General features: G+C 35.1%; 1 protein-coding gene across 12 annotated transcripts in view; it reads right to left on the bottom strand.

Moving 5' to 3' along the window:
- Positions 1–24706, bottom strand: part of mtus1b (microtubule associated tumor suppressor 1b) — a 101303-nt gene that overhangs the window by 35965 nt on the left and 40632 nt on the right. For 10 of the 12 annotated variants that reach the window (XM_073949991.1, XM_073950015.1, XM_073950010.1 and 7 more), the window contains 3 exons: positions 19717–19908; positions 14717–14857; positions 11146–11259 (listed from right to left, as the gene is read on the bottom strand). In XM_073949991.1, the coding sequence (XP_073806092.1) occupies positions 11146–11259; positions 14717–14857; positions 19717–19908 (447 nt within the window). Of the gene's footprint in view, positions 1–5222; positions 5709–11145; positions 11260–14716; positions 14858–19716; positions 19909–24706 lie in introns of those variants that run through there. The other 2 variants (XM_073950030.1, XM_073950041.1) reach the window with 1 other exon arrangement.

The following is a 24706-nucleotide window of genomic DNA, read 5'->3' as shown; positions in this document are numbered from 1 at the left end:
CTAACTCTATCAAGCCTCTTCAGCTGCTCCAGAACGCAGCAACATGAGTGGTCTTTAATGAACCTAAAAGAGCACATGTCACTCCGCTATTCATCCGTTTGCACTGGCTGCCAGTTGCTGCTCGCATCAAATTCAAAGCTCTGATGTTTGCTTACAAAGCGATTTTTGGCTGCGGCACCTTCTTATCTGCTCTCACTTCTGCAGATCTATGTGCCCTCCAGAAACTTACGTTCTGTGAATGAACGTCGCCTCGTGGTTCCATCCCAAAGAGGGAAGTAATCTCTTTCCCGAACGCTCTTGTTCAATCTGCCCAGTTGGTGGAATGAACTCCCTAACTGCATCAGAACAGCAGAGTCACTCGCTGTTTTCAAGAAACGACTAAAAACTCAACTATTTAGTCTCCACTTCACTTCCTAATCTGCAATTGCCTCTCTAGATATACCACTAACTGTACTCAAAAAAAAAAAAAATGTACTAATACTTTCCTTCTTAGACTTTACAGACCTGAAACTTGCCTATAGCACTTATTCATTGTTGCTCTTATAGTTGTGTAAATTGCTTCCTTGTCCTCATTTGTAAGTCGCCTCGGATAAAAGCGTCTGCTAAATGACTAAATGTAAATGTTGTGTGTATTGCCTCTACTTGTTAATTTGCGGAATGCCTCCTCGATTGCTTTGGACAAAAGCGTCTGCTAAATGTAGTTGTAAATATTGGGAAAATAGATAGCCATATTTGAGCAAATAAATATTTGAAAAGCTAACAGAAGACAATTTACATAAGTGTCATACGGATATCGCCTCATCGTTAGCCTGAAGACAGATAATACTAATTTGGAAATCTTCATGTGCCCCTGCAAATCTGTCCTGATTAAAAGGCCTGTTTTTTTTTTTTTTACATTTGGAAATAAAATGTTATATTCTATTAGGGACTCTGATAGCTTATTTCATAAAATGTGGAACCCTGTGATGTCTTTTTGTCAAGACCTTACTTTCTTTGAAGATGGAATCCCCCTCTCAGCTTATTTTTTTCTTATTTTTTGTTTGTGGAGTCGATTTGGGTAGCGATAAGTGTAATGTTCGTCACATTTCATATTTTGTATTTCACATGTCATGTGCTCCATCTGCTTAATAAAAATAAAATAAAAATATAAATAAAAGACAATTTACAAATGTTCCCTATAAAGCGCATGCCAAAACTGCTATTGCGACATGTACAGAATGTGAAGGTGGATCCAGAGAAATAATCTGGATTGGAATTATAAGAATGAGGCCAGCGGCTGTGTTTAGATTAAATCTCATGATGACGGATGAAAACTACAAGTCCAGAGCACACCATCAAATCCAGATGAATAAATAGATTAAAAAAGAAGCCAGTAATGAACGTTTGAGTTTGCTGGCCTACTTTGAGTACACCATGTCCCTGTGCATTTGCCACACATAAACACACACTCACATGGCAGCACATGCCTAAAATCTGGGTTTGCAGAGCATTTGTTCTGTCTAGAGAGGCCGTGTTCTCTGATAAGGATTAATGTGAACTAATGACACGTGCAGTCCAGTGCTGCCAAAAGTAACATTATTACAATACCTGTCTTAAAATCACTCACTTATGTATAACATAAAAGTAAAATAGTCGAGGATGTATTTATTAAGGCAACAGGAACCTAAACCTGCTGTCGTCATTCATCAATCAAAAACAAATGACAAAATCACTGTTAAAACGCCTACCGGAAGAACACAAAGCAATATTTTTATCTGGATACTTGTCTTGTTGTATTTAATAGTCGTATTAGTTGTAGTTTTGTCCATTTTTGTTTAATTACTCATTTATAAAGCTAGAAATGTACTCTCTTACGCTGAAATTGAAAATAAGATCTGTGAAATATAATACTAATACCTTAATACTAATAACTATTTCCATCTTTGAATGTAAACATAGTCGTCAGATTTTAACTGTTGATCTTGTTTACTATTTATACAGTAGTCAACATTTAAAGTGGATCAAAAAGGTTTTTAAAAATTGTTCTAAGACAAGAATGGGTGTTGAGCAATAGTTTTAGGATGAAAGGTTTTGATCCACTTCAAATGTTGAGTACTGTATATTAATATAAACAAGTAATATTTACATATTTGTTGTTTTTATGCCAGATTATGAGATCATAATCTAGCATAAAGCAACAAATATTTGCATTTTATCTGTTTATATTAACATATAAATAGTATATTAATATATAAGTTCCAGAGATTTAATTAGATTTATGTGCAAAACTAGAATATCACATGAAAAAAAAAATGTAAATAAAGCAAAGGTTACATCTAATGAGTCAAAGAGAACAAAATTGTCACTTTCTAAAAAACTAGTCCCAAATATCAAACAGAAAATTGGAATTTGTTGCTTTAGCAGAGGTCACTGTGGGCCCCTTCTTCTTATAAAATTTTTACTTGTGCCTTAGAAGAAGAAAAGCCAGTGCAATGTATGTGCAATCGCTTTTTGAAACGTGAGCCCAATCTTTGGGAGTGCAGTTGCTCAAGAAAGTTCTGGGAGATAATAACACTAAACCACTTTGATGATGGACTTTGGCTAAGGGTCTATTGGAAGGACCAAAACAACATTTCAGATGTTTTACAATGTGGTTGATGAACTGGTTTTTCCATTAATGCTATGTCGATCGAGCCTATTTTTGCTATCAAATAAACTGTTAAAACAAAATCACATGATGTTTTGATTCAGTGTGCTGGAATTTATCTACTAAATGTGTTATTATACATTTTTACTCAGCAAATAACAAAAGTTTATCATACTTAGTTGTGTGACTTGTTTGTTAATGACATTTTTGAGCATCTTAGTGTTTCAATTAAGTGTTTTTTATGCGATATTCTCAAATAAGCATACAAATAGGTGGATGAAAACAGCTGTTGAGCCATGCTTGAGGATTTAACTCAAATGAAGAAATTAAGACGTCCATAAACATTTATTAATCTAATTTCAATTATCGTCTCTATTTTTCTGTGGTATCAATAATGGTATCGAGTATTAATATTTTATTCAGTATCATATTGAAAATTCCAGTTATTCCAGTCTTTTGACAACACAAGTGCAGTCAGTGCTTGTTCAGTCAGTGTGTGTTTATGTGTCCTCTCTCCTGACGCTCACGCTCAGGTCACATATATATATCAGGTCTACAGATAACAGCGCTGCATGATAGTTTCTATGGAGACAAGCATGAGGAGATGCTGCATTCTGAGTGTGTGTGTTCAAGAATATTCTGGAATTTTCCACTGTGTCTCTCCCATTAGCAGAAATTAAAGGCTGTGGCTGCCATACATGCAATACATACCTATAATGCTCTAGGCATGTATGTAGGTATGTTCTGAAGTAACAAAATGACAACTGCATGGTCAAAATCACACATTTTTATATTTGTTGTGATTGAAAATCAGGGTTGGTCCACAAAATATTTTTTTCTTAAATAATCTGAAGTAAAAATATTTATAAAAAATGTAACCTTTTTGTAACTTTAAGCTAAAAAAATGCTTAAGATGACACTTTCTGATCAGTTTTGGATGTAATGTCATCATCAGTTTAAAGATGTTTGGATATACTCAAACACAAATCTATAAAATCCACAAACCCATAAATCCAATTGATCGTTTTCAAGGGGAATTATTTCCAGAGAATTGGGTTGATATATATTCATTTTGAAAAATAATCTACGCAAGTTTCTTCAAAATATATCCATTTAAATATGATTTCATATCTCCCACCAAAAATTTGGTTTAAATCATGACCCAAACATAGTCTTGTCATTCAATTACATCACAAACTTTCTAAATCGCTAGCACCCTGAAGGAAATGTATTTACATATTTGACCTGACGATGCAACAGTTGAAGCTGCTACAAAAACATCAGAGAGTAACTCAACATCTGAACTACATACAGTCAGAATTATTAGCCCCCTGAGTTATTAGCCCCCCTGTTTATTTTTTCCCCAATTTCTGTTTAACGGAGAGAAGATTTTTTTTAACACATTTCCAAACAAAATAGTTTTAATAACTCATTTCTGATAACTGATTTCTTTTATCTTTGCCATGATGACAGTAAATAATATTTGACTAGATATTTCTGACACTTCTATACAGCTTAATGTGACATTTAAAGGCTTCACCAGGTTAATTAGGTTAACTAGGCAGGTTAGGGTAATTAGGCAAGTTATTATATAACGATGGTTTGTTCTGCAGACTAAAAAAAAATATATAGCTTAAAGGGGCTAATAATTTTGCTCCTTAAAATGTTTCTTAAAAAATTTAAAAAAGCTTTTATACTAGCTGAAATTAAACAAATAAGACTTTCTCCAGAAGAAAAAATATTATCAGACATACTGTGAAAATTTCCTTGCTCTGTTAAACATCATTTGGGAAATAATTAAAAAAGAAAAACAAATTCAAAGGGGGCATAATAATTCTGACGTCAACTGTGTATCTTTAAATATGTACATCCAATGCTGAGCACTATAACTGAAATTCTCCAACAGATTCACAAAGACGAATAAAAAAAAAAAATCCTTACATGAACCCTAACCTAAATTTCCATTTGACACAGAAAGAAAGAGGGCGGAGGAGATTTTCGCTTGGGGAGAGGTGAAGTTCAGTTGTTAATCCCGAAATGTGCATCAAAAAACACATCAGCTGAGCCCTTTGAATCTTAGCACACATACACACACATTTATTGCATGAATGTTCTTTATTTACTCCCAACACACACACAAACACACGCACACACACACAAAAAAAATCAAGAAATACTGGTACCCTGGTTCATACAAACACATAAACATACTGTTTATGTATGACTATTCATGGCATGCAATAAACGCCATAAAAACACTGCAAGTGGTTTCTATTTATGGCACTGCACATGGTGCCCTCTGGCACGGGCATCACTCACTAAAGATCACGCGACCGGCCTTTCACTACATTACACACACAAATACCAACACACACACACACTTCTTTGTAAGCCTCTACTATAACACACACAATTCTTTGTTCTATATATAAAAAAATAACAACAATGGTGAAGGCTGCCACACGCTCCTCAAAGCACGGATGGAGAGACGGGTGTTGAAAGGAGAAATATGGCAGGGGGGAAGGGGCGTATGGTGAGACGCAGATGAAGGGAGAGATGGAGAGATGGAGGAAAGGAGAAGGAAAGCTTCCCCGACCTGCGTGGAAGACCATCGTGCTCTTCTTGCATCCCGGCAGGAGCTGAAGATTGCGGAAAAGTCCTTTAGCTGTGAGCTTCACGTGGAAGTTGGACAGGGAAAGTCTCGGAGACCATAACATGACCTTCAGTGCCCAAGTGGAGGAGATGAAATCCTCCAAAATTTGAATTGAAAGAATAATAATTGAGAAAAACTAAAGATTTACTATGGAAAAAAAAACAAAATCATTTAATCGTTACATTCCACCGCAAAACAACAACAAGTCTTCTTAATACGAAGCAGGAAAGTCCAAAATTGAAACAATTTAATTTCGAAATACGCGCCAGTTGTGTGGTTTTTATGTCTCTGAATCTGTCCAGAAAAGATCAAGAACGAATCTGCCGTGGAAACTCCAGTGGAAACGAATTGGGAATGATGTTGTAGCTCTTGTAGGAACGGCGGTATTCTCTTGGATGCTGAAACAGGCAGTGTCTCATATATTCTGCTCTCTCTCTCTAGCAAACGTGCACATGCTAATCCTTTATGCGTGTTGCACAGACACACACACACACACACACACACACACACACACACACACACACTGTGAAGGGGGATGGAGGCAGAGAGGCGATGGTAGAGGGAAGGGGAGGGAGTTTGTAGGCGGTTTATGAGTAATGTCGTTCTCTCGCTGCCTCTCTCTTTTGGCTACTGTATGGGTATGATTATAGTGTGAGGATGGAAGATGCTGCATTTGAGGATTACAGCTTCTGACTAACAATTACGCTGCAAAAAAATGTTTTTTCTAAGCTGAATTTTTGTTTATAGAACATTTTAAACATATAAAACAACATATTTTTTTGGAAATTTATTTATTTTTGTATGTATATATATATAGTTAATGTAAGTAAATGCATGCAATGCAACAATGAACAAGAAATTGCTTACTGTATTATTACTATTTAATTTGTTTTAAATGTAACCCTTTGTAAATAAAGCAATACTAATTTCCTTAAAGGGATAGTTCACCAAAAAAAAAAAAAAAAACACAAATTATTATTATCATAATTTTTTATTTATTTTTTTTACATTTCACCATTTACTCACACTCAAGTGGTTGTAACCTTCACGAATTGCTTTCTTCTATTGAACACAAAACAAGATATTCTGAAGAATGTTGGAAAAAGCCATCGAAACTCATAGTAGAAAAAAATAGAAGTAAATGGTTGTTTTTTCAACATTCTTCAATATACCCTTTTGTTCAACAGAAAAAAAAAGACACACAATTAGGTTTGGACAGCCTAATGTCATGAGGAAACGTAATTATTTTACGCTTTGTCAGTTTAGTGGCTAATTCGAATGAATTTGTATGAGTTCAGTTGTACGAAAATCTACGATTTTAAAAAGGAGGCGTGGCCCCTTCTGAATCAACCCAACTGTTATTGGGGGATAAGCAAATCTCACTAAATTGTATGAATGAGATAGCACGAATTCATACGAATTGGCCACTAAATCAAAAAGTTACAAATTGTGGAGGATGCGTCAGTGATGACAGTCAAAATGTTTAATGAAGTCAAAATAAAAACCTAAAAAATATCCCTTTAAAAAATATTATGTTAACATTCTGGAATAGATTTATTTAATTCACTTTATTGATTCCTTTTATTGAATACCTGAATACCTTTCAAGCAGTATTCTCTCAACATTACTATAGGATTTTTTTTTGTAGTTAATGTGTATAAAGTTCCTATTAGTATCTAATCTTCATCTGTATCTTCGGTTTTAATAATGTCAAAAATAAGTTCAAGAATCTTGGTGTTATTCTGGAGTCAGATATGAGTCAAAGCAGTAACTAAATCAGCATACTATCATCTCTAAAACATTGCAAGAATTAGATTCTTCGCTTGCAGTGAGAAACTTGTTCATGCTTTTATCACCAGCAGAGTGGATTACTGTAACAGCCTCCTCATTGGCCCAAAAATAAAAATAAAATCAGAGCACATCACACCTGTCCTCTACACTAGCTCCCAGTTACATTCAGAATAGATTTTAAAGTATTATTACCTGTCTATCAATCTGTAAATGGCCTAAGACCCCAATACATTACATATATGCTCACTGAACAGAAACTAGAAACTCCAAGGGTTCAGTCAAAGCAGCTACTATGGTCCCCGCTGCTTGAATAAGCTTCCAGATCAAATGTACGTCCGACAAATCGCACTATTGTCTCTATTTTTTTTTTCTCATTATTTTAAAACTTGTTTTAACACATGTTAATCTGTTTTAATCATTTTTATTCTTTGTTTTATTCTCTTGTACTTGTCTCTTTTATTTCTCTTTATGTAAAGCACTTTGATATGCCACTATGTATGAAATGTGTTATATAAATAGACTTGCCTTGCCTTATACTTATCTTCCTTTTTTTCTTCCTGATTTTCAGGTGCAAAAAATATTTAATTGGATTTACTCAATTTTTTAAGGTAACTGGTTGTAAACAATTTATGTGGTTGGAATTTAAACAAATTAAATTGAGTAATGTTCAGCTGAATTTGTTTGTTTAAATTCAGCCAATTTAAATTGTTTGCAACCAGTTACCTTAAAAAAATCCAATGAAAAATCTGCCTTCTCTCAGAAATCTATTTAACATTTACATATCTTCAAAGCAGCAGCCATCCTGAATGGCTGGCTTGTTGGATAACGTAAAAGAAATACAGAGCGAGGAGTGAGAGAGAAACAAGCGCCTCAGAATACTGATGAGTGTCAGTGTTGAATAGAGAGACATCAGGCAGCACATGAACGCTTGTGTTCTGACACCATTGTGCTTCTTCATTCACCACTAAAGGCCAGCAGCTGCACGGCCAGAGCTACATAAATTAGCAATAGTCAAGGGGTGGAGGAGATGCTTGTGGGTGAATTTCAGTTAAAGCCAAGTTGTTTGTAATTAAAACAAAGGCCAGAAATAACAAAAGAATGTGCACTGGTTGGGTAAACCTGCTGTGGATGTGACTGGAATTTTGGCCTGAGGATTTCTGTGGCATTTATGTTGCAAACAGACAGCATGAAATTTGCCTGCGGCTCTACAGTATGTGGTTATAAATGAAAGGAATGAAGAGAATGGGGATTACCTAAAGCGGTTGAAAAATTATCAATTAATAATAACATGAAATAAACCTTCTCTAACATTCACAGAATTATTCTACCATCTCCATTTTATGTATTATATGCATAAAAGAAATATAATAAATAATGCAGAGAAACACACTTGTCAATCATTTGATACGTTTAATCATGTGAAATGTTTATAATTGTTATGTTTTACCACTAAACTAGCACTCTTTGTGCAAAATAGACCACAGTACACAAATTAAACCCTGGTTTACATGCAGACATCAAGAGATCGGTACATGTTACAAAGATCTAAACAATTTTTTTGTTGTTGTTTCATTTCAACTGATCTCCAATCAGTGAAACTGCATTGCAGGCATTTTCCATAAAAAGTTCCAAGTTTAGATGGCATTTTCTATTCATCCTGTCTGCATATAATTAAGGGATTAAGTGCACCCGTTGTTATAGCACATAATTACACAGCTCTCTGGATTACTTGATTCTGACTGGCCAGTCGCAGCCTTTCAAGGTATGTTATTCCCAGATAACAACTGTTGAAAATAACACAGGCTCATGTGGGTACTTTGAATCATCTTGGCCCTCAGTAAATATGTTCACAACTACAGTATATACAGTTTTAGCCCCCTTGTATACCCCCCCATTAGTGTTAAATGGAAATAATATTTTTAATAAAAATATTTCTAAACAAAATAGCTTTAAAGGGCCATGACACCCCCCACTTTCGGTTAAAGTCTACTTCAGAATTTTTTCAATAGATGCATGATTAATGGGCATGGAGCTCCGTGAGCATAGGGCAGGAGTGGGCGTGGCCAGCAGGGGAGAAGGGGAGCGAACAACTGTTGTCGACAGTTAGCTCACAAAATGAGACAAAAATCATGAGGAGTCGCATGAGTTTATAGTTCACAAAGTTAAAATGCAAAGAAATAAACAGTAATTTAATGCCCTGCTACATTTGGTATTCGGAATTTCATATACACATAACCACAATTTATATCATTATAAAGATAAGTGTGTTCATGTAAACACTATAAATGAGGATTCTCCCTCGATCCCCGGGTCTAAATTATAGATCTGAATGCAGACTCAGTGCAGCAGGTCTCCTGACCTGTCTATTTTAACCATTAGCCCTGCTGGTAATCTGGAGGATTTAGGCAAACACCACAGCACGGCGATGTGTCTGAATGTGAACGAACTCCTGATAAAAGTCAACGTCCGCCATTCTTTAATTCTCGTGCTGCTCTCCCGACAAAAATGCTTGCAGCACACACACAGCTTTGCTGTATGATCGGCCCTGACAAGATCGCGGGGAAAAAACATGCAACAATCCCAGTGGATCATGTAAACAAACACATACGAGCCTTCATGAACAGCTACTGCGTGCCGTGGGTCATTCTCACAGCTTGCTTGAAACTGGCAGGTCTGCCTTCGGAAAGCACGTGCTCTCATGAAAAATTAAGCAGCCGGCTCTTCTCATAGGATAAGAAAACTCTGCTATGAATAATAATGAGAAACCGACGCGTCATTATTGCACTTGCAGTACAGCGCTACGTCGATGATTTTGATCCCGCCCCAAAAATCATTTTAAACCCGGAAGCTGAAATTAGCTGACAAAAGCTCAAAATTATCCAGTTTTCCCCCACAATTAAAGCTGACAGGTGCTAACAATGTCTTAACTGATGCTCAACACACACACACATCTGTTATATCTGTTAATATAAAAAAAGTTCTCCAGGGTGTCCTGAACCTTTAATAACTCATTTCTAATGCCAGATTTATTTTATCTTTGCCATGATGACAATAAATAATAGTTTACTAGAGCTTAAAGCTTAAAGTGTCATTTAAAGGCTTAACTAGTTTAATTAGGGTAACTAGGCAGGTCAATGTATAATGATGGTTTATTTTGTAGACAATTGAAAATGAACATTGCTTAAGGGAACTAATAATATTGACCTTAAAATGGTTTTAAAAAAAACTGCTTTTATTCCAGCTAAAATAAAACAAGACTGTGTCCAGAAGAAAAAAATAATAATATAGGACATACTTTGCAAAATTCCTTGCTCTGTTAAACATAATTTGGGAAATATAAAAAAAAAAATGAACAGGAGGGCTAATAATTTCTGTATATATGCTGTTTGGCATCTTGTGACTGAAAATATGTCAGTGTATGCTTCAGCCATTTTGGTTTCTGTCAGCTTTGCCTTTAGATGCAGAATTTATAACTATTTCAGCTCAGAACAGTGTTTTATGTCTATATTTATGCATTTTGTGACTGGTAGTGATGTAAAAAGTGGGATAAAGTACATCCAGGTGTTTTTGTTTTGCAGAATAAACCCTAAAGACAACCCTGCTTTGCTGATGATATGCCTACCGGGCTTTATTCTGCGATAACAAACACCTAGATTCACTTTATACCTTGTCTAAAGTAGTGTTTATTAGTGCAGCACTCTTATAGCATAATTGAGATTGTTAAAATATTGGAAAGAAAAAAAAAACATCACTTTGGTGTCACATTTTAGAATTTGGTTCAGAAAAAATGTACAATAGGCAAATGTTTACAAACAATAAGAACATTTAGTTCTTATCACTACACAACCATTGGTAAAAACACCCATTAAATACAAACTATAGTAAAGTAATTTATGAATTTGTTTTTTTTAAGTGGATTGAACATAAAACAATTTAGTTGCTCTCAAGAAAAAAAAAAACTCAAGATTTGTGTTGATGCAGCTAATTTAAAATAACTAGTTTGAACAGACAACAAACATCATGTTTTGAGTGTATGTAAACAGATACACAATATTAAAATTTCTGCTCTCCTTACCTGCTGCTGATGCTGAGCGTGTGGGTCGTGTAGATCCACTGCGGTGTAAAGCATTCTGGTTATTCTTGGCTGTCACATGGTTGATTACAGCTGGGGCCTTTAGTCCGACTGAAACTGTGCAAAAGAAGTCAAACTTCATGTTTAGAGAGTGTGTTGTGGCCGTTTCAGTGATTGAGTTTGCAGTATGAGAATGAGGGTTTAAATGGCAGTGGGCTGGACAGGGTGGGGTTAAAGACGGCAGTTTATTCTGCAGATTATTCCAGTTTATTCCAGTCTTTAGTGTCACATAAATCTAGGGATATATATATATATATATATATATATATATATATATATATATATATATATATATATATATATATATATATATATAATTTATTTATTTATTTTTTTCTCATTACAGTGGAACACGGAAGCAGAACACGGCCAGCATGTCTGTGTCTCAACATTGCCATAGCAAACTGTGAGATATGAGAACTTGGGATTGCCGGGTATTTTAAGTATTTTAAGGCGCTATTTGTTATTTATATCAGATTTTTTTATATTTACTGTTGCACTAAAGTCCAAATGTGAAGAATTTAGGTTATTTATTACTTGATAGTTCAAGCTACCTCACTGAAATGCTGTTTGTTAAAATAAGGTGAATTAAATAAAAAATCAGGAACATCCTGAATCTGTTTCTTCGCTCTTCTTTATTCTTTTTTATGTATTATACAAGTATCAGATCGGGTTTGCTATCAGTAGATACTCTAAATCAAATGACTCAGTCTCAAGGGAAAAAACCTGATCAGGACATCCCTACATGAATCTCAATATTTTTATAAACAGTAAAACTTTCATCTTTAACATATAGAAAGCTCGAAAAAACTGTATCTTTTGTAAATCTTTTGTGATCTCAATTTACTCACTGTGCCTCGAACCCACTTCAAAAAACGATGGGATCAAGCAATTGCTGATCCTAAACACTGAAACACTACCAATTCACATGAGACTTTCCGTGTTTAAGTCCGTTTTAAAGACCTATGCATTTTCTCTTGCTTTTAATACTTATTGATCACTGTTTTTTAATGCTTTTACTTATTTATTGTTTCCTTTAATATTGGATTTTCTTCTCTTCACAGCATTTTATAAAGAATTATTATTAAAGTTCAGAGATATAACTTATTTACCTTAGGAGTTTCCCTAAGTGAGACAGTGAAAGTAAATGATACCATGAAAGTTTTAATAAAGTCCTTAACACATTAATTGTGTTTATTTGTTGAGATTCGTATTAAAATCAGTTTTATTTGTATTGTGCAAAGTATATTTGTAAAGTCTTTGTGCATAGTATATATTGTGAAAAGAGGGAAAACAGTAAATCATTGTACGAATGCTGTAATGTTTAAATAATTTTTAGTTAAAGATGCGTGAGGGTAGAATGAGTGGCTGGACATCCTTTTAAATGTATAAGAGAATATAAGAGAAGTTAGAGGAAAGTTCATTCAGTACAAAATAATACATAGATACTACCACACACCATCCAGACTCTATAGGATGGGACTAGCTGGAAATAATCAGTGTTGGAAATGCAATAAAGAAGAGGATACATATTTTCACATGATCTGGGAATGTTGCTAAGTTTACCAAATCTGGTGTAACATTTTAAGAATAATGAAGGTGTGGCTGGGCTGTGAGCTACCTGTAGAGCCACAGCTATGCCTTCTGGGTGACAAACTAGTGATACCTCATATACTGTAAGTAAAAACTCCTTTATTCTTCTCAATATTAGATGCATTACAGCTGCTAGGTTGATACTATGTAATTAAAGAAATTAAAGAGTAGATTAATGGGATGATTGAAATTGCATCGTACGCGTGTATGAGTGGTTCCCTCTTTCGGCTTCTTATAACTTTTCTTCATCGTCATAGAGCTCTTTCAGCATGGTTTTGAATACCTATTCAAACCTATTCCTGTTTGCTCTAGGATTTTTTCCAGCTGTGGCAGCAGGTCTTTTTTACACAGATCTACCAACTACCTGTGGCCTTAATTTTAATAACAAATGTCGTGAGTGCAGTACTACAAGACGAGATCGTATTTATGTAAAAGTCTACGAGCATGCAAATCTCTTTGCTTGAGCGCCGATTTCCTCTGCCCGTGCACAAAACTTCTTGCACACCCTCAAATATACGCTGCTCAAGCGCAGATCTTCTTGTGCGCTCTCAAATAAACACTGCTGAAGTGCGATTTAGTGCGTTTATGTATCAAGTATGTCTCCAACATTTATTAGATTTGCTAGGAATATTTATGAATGTCTCCAATAGACCTACAGAGCGTTATTAATGCATCCTGGAGTAAAGTGAAACAGCTACGCTAAGCTAACGGTTAAAGAAAAGTTTGCGCTGTTATAATTCACTTACCTGTTACTACGTTTTGGTGGAAGAAGGAATATAGCGAAAACCATGCTATTTCTATTTGTCAATTACCATTTTTTATTTATTTATTTTAACTGGCTTAATTTTACCCTTACTTAACCTTAAATACAAATATGGTTTATTGCTTTTCTTGGTTTGGAAATTTGTTTCATGTATATGTATTTATGTGTGTATGTGTACATACATATTAATTAATTTATTTTTTATTATTTTTATTTGTATTAGTATGTCTTTGTTATTTGTTATTTTATTGTCACTATTGTTGCTATTGTTGGCACTATTATTAATACCATTAACTTAATAACCATTAAGCAACCTGTATATTGGTTATTACATGTATATCTATGCACTTTGCTATATGCTGATTGTCTACGGCATGTTTTTCTTTGTTAAAAAAATACAAAATAAAAGCTTTGATGGAAAAAAAAAAACGGGTGAGGGTCATGTGACCATTAGGAGGAACGCAGCATCTAATTTCTTACAGGATGCGTTCTGTGTTTTCGCAGTCACCAGAGTCGTTCTTCCGGTGCCTCACTCTGCTAAACATCATTTGGGAAATATTTAAAAGAGAAAAAAAAATCACGGTGGGGCAAATAATTTTGACTTTAACTGTACAGATAATTTCATATTTTATTTCTTTCTTTATATAAATCAATTGGTGCCCCATAACATACAATATTATATTTGCATTTGCTCAAACTCAAAATCTGTTACATTTATAATGATGTTTTAAGGATATTCCTGTATCATTTGCATTTAGCTCTCTTTAACTTTCTATATTAAAAGATGTAACCTAATCTGCTTCTGCCAGATGCTGTTGGCTGAACTCCACAAACACCTACAATGAATTAGACCATTACAATCTTTTTAAATCTCATTAAGAGGGATATATGGAAGTAATCAAAGTTAGGTTTTATTGTTTAATGCAGAATCATCCTTAAATGGGCTGCTAATTGCAGTATCATTAGCTTAAGACAATCAGAGCTTTCTCACTGATTAACGATCAAAGAAAATGTAACAGCAAGAGAGTGAGTTTGCCTTTGAGGTTGTTTTGATGTGTAATTAATAAATGATGAGAGACAGATGAGCATGGACACTGGTAACAAAAGCAAATGAGGGGGTTTGTCAGAATTGGAGGAATGAAAAATTGTTTCTGTCACCTGCTGCTGGTTTGGTTGTTGTGGAGCTCGCTCTGCTGCGGTGACCTGATGCAGGTTTGCTAACAAGAGACTTTCCTTGCGTCTGGGATGTGGGTGATTGTTTAAGAGATTTCTCCTCACTCTTTGGTACTTCAACAAGAACTGATCAAAAAAATAAAGGAAATGCATTATTAAACAACATTTTGTGTTAATTTCAAGAAAAGCTTATTTTAAATATCAGTAAATAATAGCATTATTTGATTTTAGAGAATATCTATATTTTGAGGGTATGTATTTTTTTGTGTGTGTGTTCATATATTTAAAATACAATAAAATCTACAAATTAATTTGTGGTTTTTAACGCTTGTTTTCTGGATGTTGCTCTAGGAAATAATAAAATAAAATAAATGATAAAAATAAATAAATAAATAAATAAATAAATAAATAAAATAAGTAAACCAAATAAATAAAATAAAATGAAATAAAATCCACAGAATAATTTGTGCTTTTTAACACTTGTTTTTCTGGATTCTGACAAAACAAAACAAAACAAAACCATATTAAATTAAATTAAATTAAATTAAATTAAATTAAAATCCACGGATTAATTTGTGTGTTTTTAACACTTGTTTTCCTGGATTCTGCTCTGATAAAATAAAATAAAATAAAATCCACAGAATAATTTGTTCTTTAATTTTTTGGATTCTGACAAAACAAAATGAAACTAAATAAAACTAAATAAAATAAAATAAAAATTCACAGATTAATTTGATTTTTTTTATTATTGAATATGCTAAAAATAAAGTCAAATAGCAAAAATAGCAACAAAAAGAAATTGGCATCACAATCTGCATTAGTCATCAGCCAAAAACATTCACTAGGAAAATAAAATAAAATAAAAATAAAAAAGACTAAATATAAACTAAAATAAAGCCTGTTTTCTTTAATTCTTTAATTGATCCAGCATGTTCACAAAAAATGAGATTACACTCACAATCCGTTAGACTCAATCCTAAACAAATAGTCAGAGCACAACGGCACAATTACTCTATCAGATTATCACTCAAATAAAGGGCTTTTGTGATAATACAAATGGGCAATTTTGTTTTGAATTTACCTTGACACCCCTTTTTTAGTCAATAGTTAAACACATTGACATGCATTCCCACTGAGCCTAGATCTCATCGCTCCAAGTTAGCATGACAACTGAGAGTCTTGATTATTCTTGAATGTGAGTTCAGGGAGTGGGAATAAACTCATCATGATGGTGAGAGGCAGTTGTGCGGAGGATGCTGTGATTAATGTCTCCGACACACAGCCCAGGAATGACAGAGATTTTATTGTGTATGAATGTTGCTCACAGTCACTGTTAAACTCTGAGCAGATGTGACCTTTGCCCCAAGGAAAGTCAATAAGGGCAGTGGAAGGCCTGAAGATTTCAAGAAAGCTCAGGGAGAAGGAGTGAGATATCAAATGATAAAGTGCCTATTATGCTAATCACTTTTTGTTGCTGTTGTGAGGAGCTTTTACAATGGGTTTATAGTGATTTAAACATAAAACAGTACATATAAATTTCTAATAATAATAATAAACTGCAGCATTAACTCCTTTTTTCTGACAGTTTCTGAAACTGTTGGTGAAAAGTTAAGGTTTCTTTTAAAATTAGTAATTCAGTAATTCATTCAGTAATTATAGCTAGTTTTTCCAGTTAAGGCAATTATCCAAGTCTTTTCTGTCTTTTAACGACTTTAAAAGGGTTATACATATTTTCATCTCGACTCAGTTATTGTAATGCCTTCTATGTGGGCATCAGCCACACCTCCCTTATTCGTCTGCAGACGGTGCAGAATACTGCTGCTTGTTTGCTGATGGAGACATGCAAACGGGAGCACATTACACTGTGCTTTGCAGTGGTGGCCCCCAAACTCATAATAATTTGCCTCTCCATATTAGGCAGGCCACAACTATTTCTGTTTTTAAATTTAGTTTTCAAACCCATTTTTACTCTTTGGCTTTTAATACCATACGAGAGCAGTGGCGTAGCGGACAGGCCCGCAGGGCACGCACCGCGGGGTGGGCCCCGCGTGATTAGGGGGCCCCGCGTCGTTGCGATTTTCAATAAACTCTTGGGAACAACTTTGGTCGGAACCAAAGTTCACACGTCTGTGTTCTCTGAACACCTCTCAAGCGGTGGACTACTTCATTCTGATTGCTTGCCGCCAATGTTGCCAACTTAGCGACTGTCATTTGTCCATACTGTAACGTCCCTACTCTTCTTAACGAGCTGCGTGTGATGCCGCCGGCCCCTCCCCCGCCAGCACTGACAGGCGGCTCAGTCAGTCCTCGTACAGCAGCCTCTCCCACCTGCAGCCCGAGAGCAGATCACCCCTCTGCGTACCGCGACAAATGATTTAGCACAGGCAGTGTGAAGGTATTTCCCTTGTACAGTCAAAACAATCTACTTATACTTTATTTTAACAATTTAATTGGACCGTTTTTTCTTTTCTTGTTCACAATCACAGATATTTTAGTGACAGTTTCTGAACTTTTATTACATATGAGAGATTACTGCACATTCACTACACATCTATAATGACATACTGTATTCAAACAGCAATAAATTTAGTTAGTGTAGGTAGTGCAATTATAAATACCCCTTTATTAACCATAGGCTGTTAAACAGAAACGGTAGAACGTGATGACGTCAGTGATATGCAAATTGACGTATGACATATCCCCCCCCCCTTCATCAGGGGGCCCCGTCAGCGATCCCTGCAGGGGGGCCTCCGCATTTTGCACTACGCCACTGTACGAGAGTCATGTGTCTGTTGTATTTGTCCTTTGTTTTAGATGGTGTATGTGTGTAAAGCACTTCGGTAAGGACTTGTTGTTTTTTAAAAAGCGCTTTATAAATAAACATTGACTTGACTTGGAGTACATTCTCTTGAATGTTTCAAGAAATCACTTACTTTTCCTGTTATATTTTAGGCCATTGATTAAATAACAATGTTGTGTGATGAACTGTATTATTTTTATATCCCTTCTTCTTTTATTGTTTTTTGTATAGACTTGGGCCTAAGAAAGGTGCATTATAAATAAAGTGAATTATTTATTATTATTAAAACTTCCGGCTAGGGTGCCTTGCTGAAGAGACGCACTCATTAGCCAAGTTGTAATATATTTTAAATATACAAAAATAATCATAGTTTTATTTACTTCATAACTTGATAAAATTTAATAAATGCAGGGGCGACACGGTGGCGCAGTGGATAGCACTGTTGCCTCACAGCAAGAAGGTCACTGGTTCGAGCCCCGGCTGGGTCAGTTGGCATTTCTGTTTGCATGTTCTCCCCATGTCCACGTGGGTTTCCTCCTGGTGCTCCGGTTTCCTCCACACTCCAAAGACATGCACTATAGGTGAACTGCATAAACAATATTGGTCATAGTGTATGAGTGTTTGTGTGTGTATGGGTGTTTCCCAGTACTGGGCTGGAAGGGCATCTGCTTCGTAAAACATATGCTGGATAAGTTGGTGATTCATTCCGCTGTGGTGATCCCTTATGAATAAAGGGACAAAGTCAAAGCAAAATGAATGAATGAATGAATGACTTTGTTTATGAAGGTACTTTCACAATAGCAAATGCATAACCACACACACAAAACAAGCTGCTACAGCTCAGATGGACAATAGAGAAGGAGGAACTGACTGTGGGAGTTTGGTCTTAATAATGTGTCAAAAACATACCACAAGCATATAGACAAAAAAAAGATGATCTAATCAGAAAATTAAATGTAAGGGCTGAAGGTAGAAAGTTGCTAAAATGATATGAAGACATACTATAGATTTAACTCAGCAGTATGTACGACCAAAGACTGTACAAAACACAAGATGTGTCACTCTTATAGTTTTGAATAGGGCAAAGTGTAATGGTCAACATGGCAAATAAAGCCATGCTTACAAGTAAAGGAGCCCATCACCCATCGATTTAAACTGACGATTCTCCAGGGGAGGGGATCAGACCAGATGTGTGCTTTTACGATTGTTTGGTGGTAAACATACGCACTGGAATCTCCGTGAATACTTGCTTCACAGACATAAGAAATATATCCAGATAAAGCTCGAAATCTGTACTTTTACATGAAGCAAGTGCACTTTAATACAAAAGTTTTTTAGTTTTATAATCTTTATTAAACCAACGCGAGGTACAGTCCGTCCTGTCAAACGCACGTCACATGACAGCAACTACTTAAACGCCCACAAACTTGTAAACAAACAGTCCCTTTCATTACTGGAGGAGATTGGCCATCAAGACAAAGTTGTCGATTATTATAGAAGAGCAGCGCAATCAAACGATCATTTTTCAGAGAATGGTAATGTGTTGAACGATTATAAATGAAGTTGGTTGCGTGATCTTGTTTCTTTCGAGTGTGCATGTGCATTAGCTTAGGCAAGCTGAAAATATGCTAATTTTGTTTGATTCAAACGTTTAGAAATTAAACTTATGAGACAGTTGTTGTTTATTTTTGGTGGTTCCAAATATGTAATTTAATCATAAGCTTGGCAAGCAGTTTTGGGGAATTTGATGTTTCCTCATTCAGACAGATTGCCCGAACATACTGCCTGAAAGGCCTTTCAAAGATGGCCGCTAAGTGAAATGATTTGCTTTAAAGAGACTTTGCTACAACAAAAATTACTGAGAAATTCTGAATTGTTTCTTTCCTTTGGCAGACGATAACTCCATTAGCTGTAGTCTTTGATTTTTGAAATTGACATGTTAGATTCACAAACTTCTACATCTCACACTAAATAAAAGGTAATATCCGAAACTCATAATAGGGGCACTGTAATACCTTTATACATTGTTTTATTCAAATGAATATGGTAATGACTGATTACCATATTCAAATCAAGTACATTTATCCTGATTCTTTTAATCTTGGATTTTAGCACTAAGAGGTTTTCGAGTGTATGCTTAACAACCATAGAGATGGAGATGGTTACTTGAGACACACACACACACCTTTGTTTACAGCAGTACTGTTGCTTTCGCTGATTGTGCTTCCCGGTGAAGACGAGCTGGGGCTTGTGGGTGAACCTTTGACAGGCAGTTTTGAGGAGGCAGTTCTCTGAGGAGCCTTACTGGGAGAGCTGGAGACAGACGGGGGGCTGATGAGTACTGTGGGTCTGTCTGTGCTGCGCATCCTTGGAATACCTACAAGCAAAACAGCATATGATTAAAATGTACAAGCTGTCCTCACTAAAATCAAAGCACATTTTAACTAGACTGGATATAGTTTCATAGATGTTCTATTCAGCTGGCCCTCACTCACATTGTGTTCAATTATTTAATATAGGAAGCATATATAAAACATGCATTCAGCTGTGCTTTACTTGAGTACCTGCACACACAGCATAATGACTCTGCTTTAAAAATAGCTGACTTTTGAGATTTCATGTCAAATATAAGTAGCCTTCAGATATACCTGAGTCTGTCAACAGTTTTAATTTTGTGTACTCATCACCTTTCTTCTCAAGGTTCTAAAACATTTAAAGAGGCTCCGAATACAAGCACTCGATTTTTGTTAGGTCCCCAAAAATGCTGGTATACAACTTGTGTACCATTTGCAGTTATTTATTGAGGTGTTTATGCGTTTTGCTTTTACCAGTTTAAATGTCTCATAAAGTGCTTTGAAATGTGCAATTTTTATTCGATGCTTGACGTAATCTTAACTGAAAACAAAAAGAGGGCGGGACATATAATAGCTCCTCCCCTTTTTAAAAGCAGCCAATAGCGTTTTGTTTTATCAAGTGGTTGAGCTTAAACGCATTAAATAAAAATCAAATGTGAAGCGTATTGCAGGGGGTGGGGCATGTCAGATATAGGGAGCATTTGATTGGTCAAGATTTGATGAGAAACTGAAGTATGAGATGACGTAAAACGTTGATCCATTTAGGTGGAAGTGACAAACTACAAGCTTTACATGTATATATCAGTTTTGTATCTTCATACAATATATTCGTCACTGTTTTGTACCACACTAGCTTATGAATATACTAAGACAATCCTACAGAAATTCGTAACTTTTTGATTAAGTGGCTAATTCGTTTGACCTTATGTGATCTCATACATACAATTAAGTAAGATTTGCTTATCTCCCAATGATGGTTGGGTTAAGGGGCAGGGTTGGGTGCCACACATGTTTTTTAAAATCGTACATTTATGAATGACAGAACTCGTACAAATTAGCGGCTAAACTGACAAAACATAAAATAGTTATGTGTCCTCATACGATCAGGCTGGATATCCTATATTTCTTTTACAGGTAAAATTGCCCACAAACAGAGATTTCACAAACTGCAGAATCCCAAAAATGTAATATGTATGTCTTATCAGTGTTTTAATTTTTGTGATGCATAAAATTACAGTTGAAACTGAAACATAATATAGAAAGGTTTTGATGAATAACAATCTAGAAAATAATTTTTTCAATTATAAATAAAATGAATTTTTTATCAAATTTAAATAAAAAAATGCATCTTTCTGGATAATATAATAATTGTTTTAATTAAAAACACAACAACGACAAGAACTAAATTGTTGAATTAAACATTTAACAGCAATGTAAATAATAATAATAATTGTCATTTGTTCAATAGCTGTCAGTCACAGCATGTGTGATGTTTTCATGTGTTCACAAAAAGTAACTTTTTCTACTACAGTAAATGCATTTTTTGATGCAAGTATTAATTGTATTAATTCCTTTTTTAAAACAACAAAATTGTCGGACCAAAACATTTAACAATAAAATAAAAAAGTATATTTGTAATTTGCTCCTATTTCAATGTCACAAAAACTGCCATGTTTTATCTTAGAAATATCGCTTAGTTACGAAGTATGCTATCCATCTCAGATGCAGAAAAGCTAGTGCATGCTTTTATGACTTCTAGGCTGGATTACTGTAATGCTCTGTTTGCTGGCTGCCCAGCATCCTCTATTAACAAACTTCAGATAGTACAAAATGCAGCAGCCAGAGATCTCACCAGGTCTAGAAAATATGATTTTATCACCCTAATTTTATCCTCCTTATACTGGTGGCCTGTTAAGTGTTGATTTTAAAATATTGCTTCTTATCTATAAAGCTCTAAATAATCTAGCTCCTGTTTATCTAACAAACCTTCAGTCTAGCTACAATCCAACCTGCTCTTTAAGATCTTAAAACTCAGGGCTTTTCGTAGTTCCTCGAACAGCAAAGTCGAGTGAAAGGGGTCGAGCCTTCTCATTTATAGCTCCTAAACTCTGGAATAGTCTTCCTGAAAATGTCAGAGGCTCAGACACACTCTGGCAGTTCAAAACTAGATTAAAGACCTATCTGTTTAGTAAAGCATACACTCAATGCATCACTTGTAGTATGATACATTTCTGCATCTCGTTTATATACACTATGAACAGCAGCTATGCTAATTATTCTCTTTATGCTCTATTTCCACCTGGGGAAAATCAGCCCGAGGCCCTCAGAGACTATGCAGTCAGTGCCACTGATTCGATCCAAGACCAGCGACGAGATGATCCCATGGTTTCCATAATCCTGGACCAGGCCGTATCCTGAGCAGCTGCTGTGGTGGTCATGAAGGAGTGGAGACCGTGAGACTGATTCCTGTTATGCAGACGAATCTCGCTGACGTCCAGCTTCTCCTGCGCCTAGACTGCAGCTCTGCACAAGACGTTTGGCCATAGGAGAAATGGTCATGCCCAAATGAGCCTGGTTTCTCAGGAGGTTTTTTAATTTTTCACTTTCGCCAACTGGTGAAGCTTTTTCCTCACCGCAGTCACCACTGGCTTGCATGGTTCGGGATCTGTAGAGCTGCGCATCGATGGATTTGCTCTTCAGTGGTTGGATTCTCAGCAGTGAATATTAAACCACAGCGAACTGAGCTACACTGAACTAAACTTAAACACCGAAAACTGGACTGACACTGTTTCATTTTACTATGATCTTCTATGTGAAGCTGCTTTGACACAATCTACATTGTAAAAGTGCTATACAAATAAAGGTGAATTTAATTGAATTCAATTGAATTTGTTTAATAGCTCCCCGTGTTTACATGGGTTTCCTCTGGGTGCTCCAGTTTCTCCCACAGTCTAAAGACATGTGATATAGGTGAATTAAATAAACCAAAAAATTGTGTGTGTATGTGTGAATGAGTGTGTATGGGTGTTTCCCAGTGCTGAGTTGCAGATGGAAGGGCATCCGCTGTGTAAAACATGTGCTGGATAAGTTGCCAGTTCATTACACTGTGGAGATCTCTGATGATTAAAGGGACTAAGCTGAAGGAAATTTAATGAATGAATGTATTTGTTTAAATAGTTAGTCTCGGCATGCGTGATGTTTTCCTGCCGCATTAAAAGAAGCAATTATTTTCCCATTAAATGTAACTTCCCTCTCTTAATTGAATGCTAAATATTTTTATAGAAGACGTCAGATTTCTGGGAAGTTGCGTTGGTGCTGGTGTTTTTTGTAAATCTTGCTATGTTTCCTATATCCTGTTCCGATTTCTCAACTCCTGATCATTTCCCTTGTGGAAGAGCACTTGTTGGATTCCAACAAACAGAAGCTCTGCATGTTTTTGTGAATTAAAGGAGGAGAGAAAAAAAAACAGCTCACACAAGAACATCCTGTACATCGTGTAAGGTCTACTGGGGCACTGCTATGGAGACCAACCATCACAAACACACATGATACCAGTCTGCTGGTGTATATACACATGTAGGCATCAGTCTTTTGGTCTGCTGCAGATACATTTCTACACAGTCTGGTGCAGAAATCTCTCTCTGAATGCCTCCTCTCTCTTATGATTTTGAAACAAGTGTTTAAATTGCATCAAATTCAGCAGCAGTGGTTAATAAGTGGGATACATGCCATCTGTTGGGGAAAACATGGTACTGCATTTGCTTGTTCAGCTTTAATGATTGATCACTCGTGGTTATCTAGCTAAAACTAAGATTAGGGAAAAGCAAACAAACACAAATAGTTCTCTGACGCAAGTGGTTGTGTAGCTGGATAAGCATTATCAATCACAATCAAAATCACATGGCATTTCCCTGGAAATATATATATACAGTTGAAGTCAGAATAATTAGCCCTCCTTAATATTTTCCACAATTTCTATTTAACGGAGAATTTTTTTCAACACATTTCTAAAGACAATAGTTTTAATGACTCATTTCTGATAACTGATTTATTTTATCTTTGCCATAATGACAGTAAACAGTATTTGATTAGATGTTTTTTAAGACACTTCTATACAGCTCAAAGTGACATTTAAAGGTTTAACTAGGTTAATTAAGTTTAATTAAGTTAAAACTGCTTTTAATCTAGCCAAAATAAAACAAATAAGTCTTTCTCCAGAAGAAAAAATACTATTAGAGATACTATGAAAATTGCCTTGCTCTGTTAAACATCACTTGGGAAATATTTAAAAAAGAAGAAAAAAAAACTCAATGGGGGCAAATACTTCTGACTTCAACTGTATATATATATATATATATATATATATAATTAATAGATTTATTTAGAGTATTTAAATGATACATGTCAGTTATTTCATTAGTTATTTTATTCAAATTTTATACTACATTCGTAATATAGACACTGATAAATAATTCTGCACTTTTGAAAGGTATTTATGAATTCCAGCCCCTAATTTATAAGTACACATTACTTATAATTTAATATACCCCAACAATATAGCAGGTATTAACTTTCTTGTGGTATGGAATTGATCACATATGATCTAAACAGGTCAATAATAACTTAAATAATTTTAAATATTAATGTTATTACTTGAAAGATGTAAATAAACATTGAGTATGAGGCTTTGAACAGTGATTTTTGCGTTCAAAATTTTTCCACATAAAAATAAACATATTTTGAAAAAATTGTGCAAATTAATTAAATAAATTATAATGTTTAAAAATATTTTGATGAAATCCTTATGTCCTTAACTAATAT

Source organism: Danio rerio, chromosome 1 (assembly GCF_049306965.1).
Source record: "Danio rerio strain Tuebingen ecotype United States chromosome 1, GRCz12tu, whole genome shotgun sequence".
Lineage (NCBI taxonomy): Eukaryota > Metazoa > Chordata > Actinopteri > Cypriniformes > Danionidae > Danio > Danio rerio.
The sequence above is the reverse complement of the archived record's forward strand: the minus strand, read 5'-3'. Positions and strand labels throughout refer to the sequence as shown.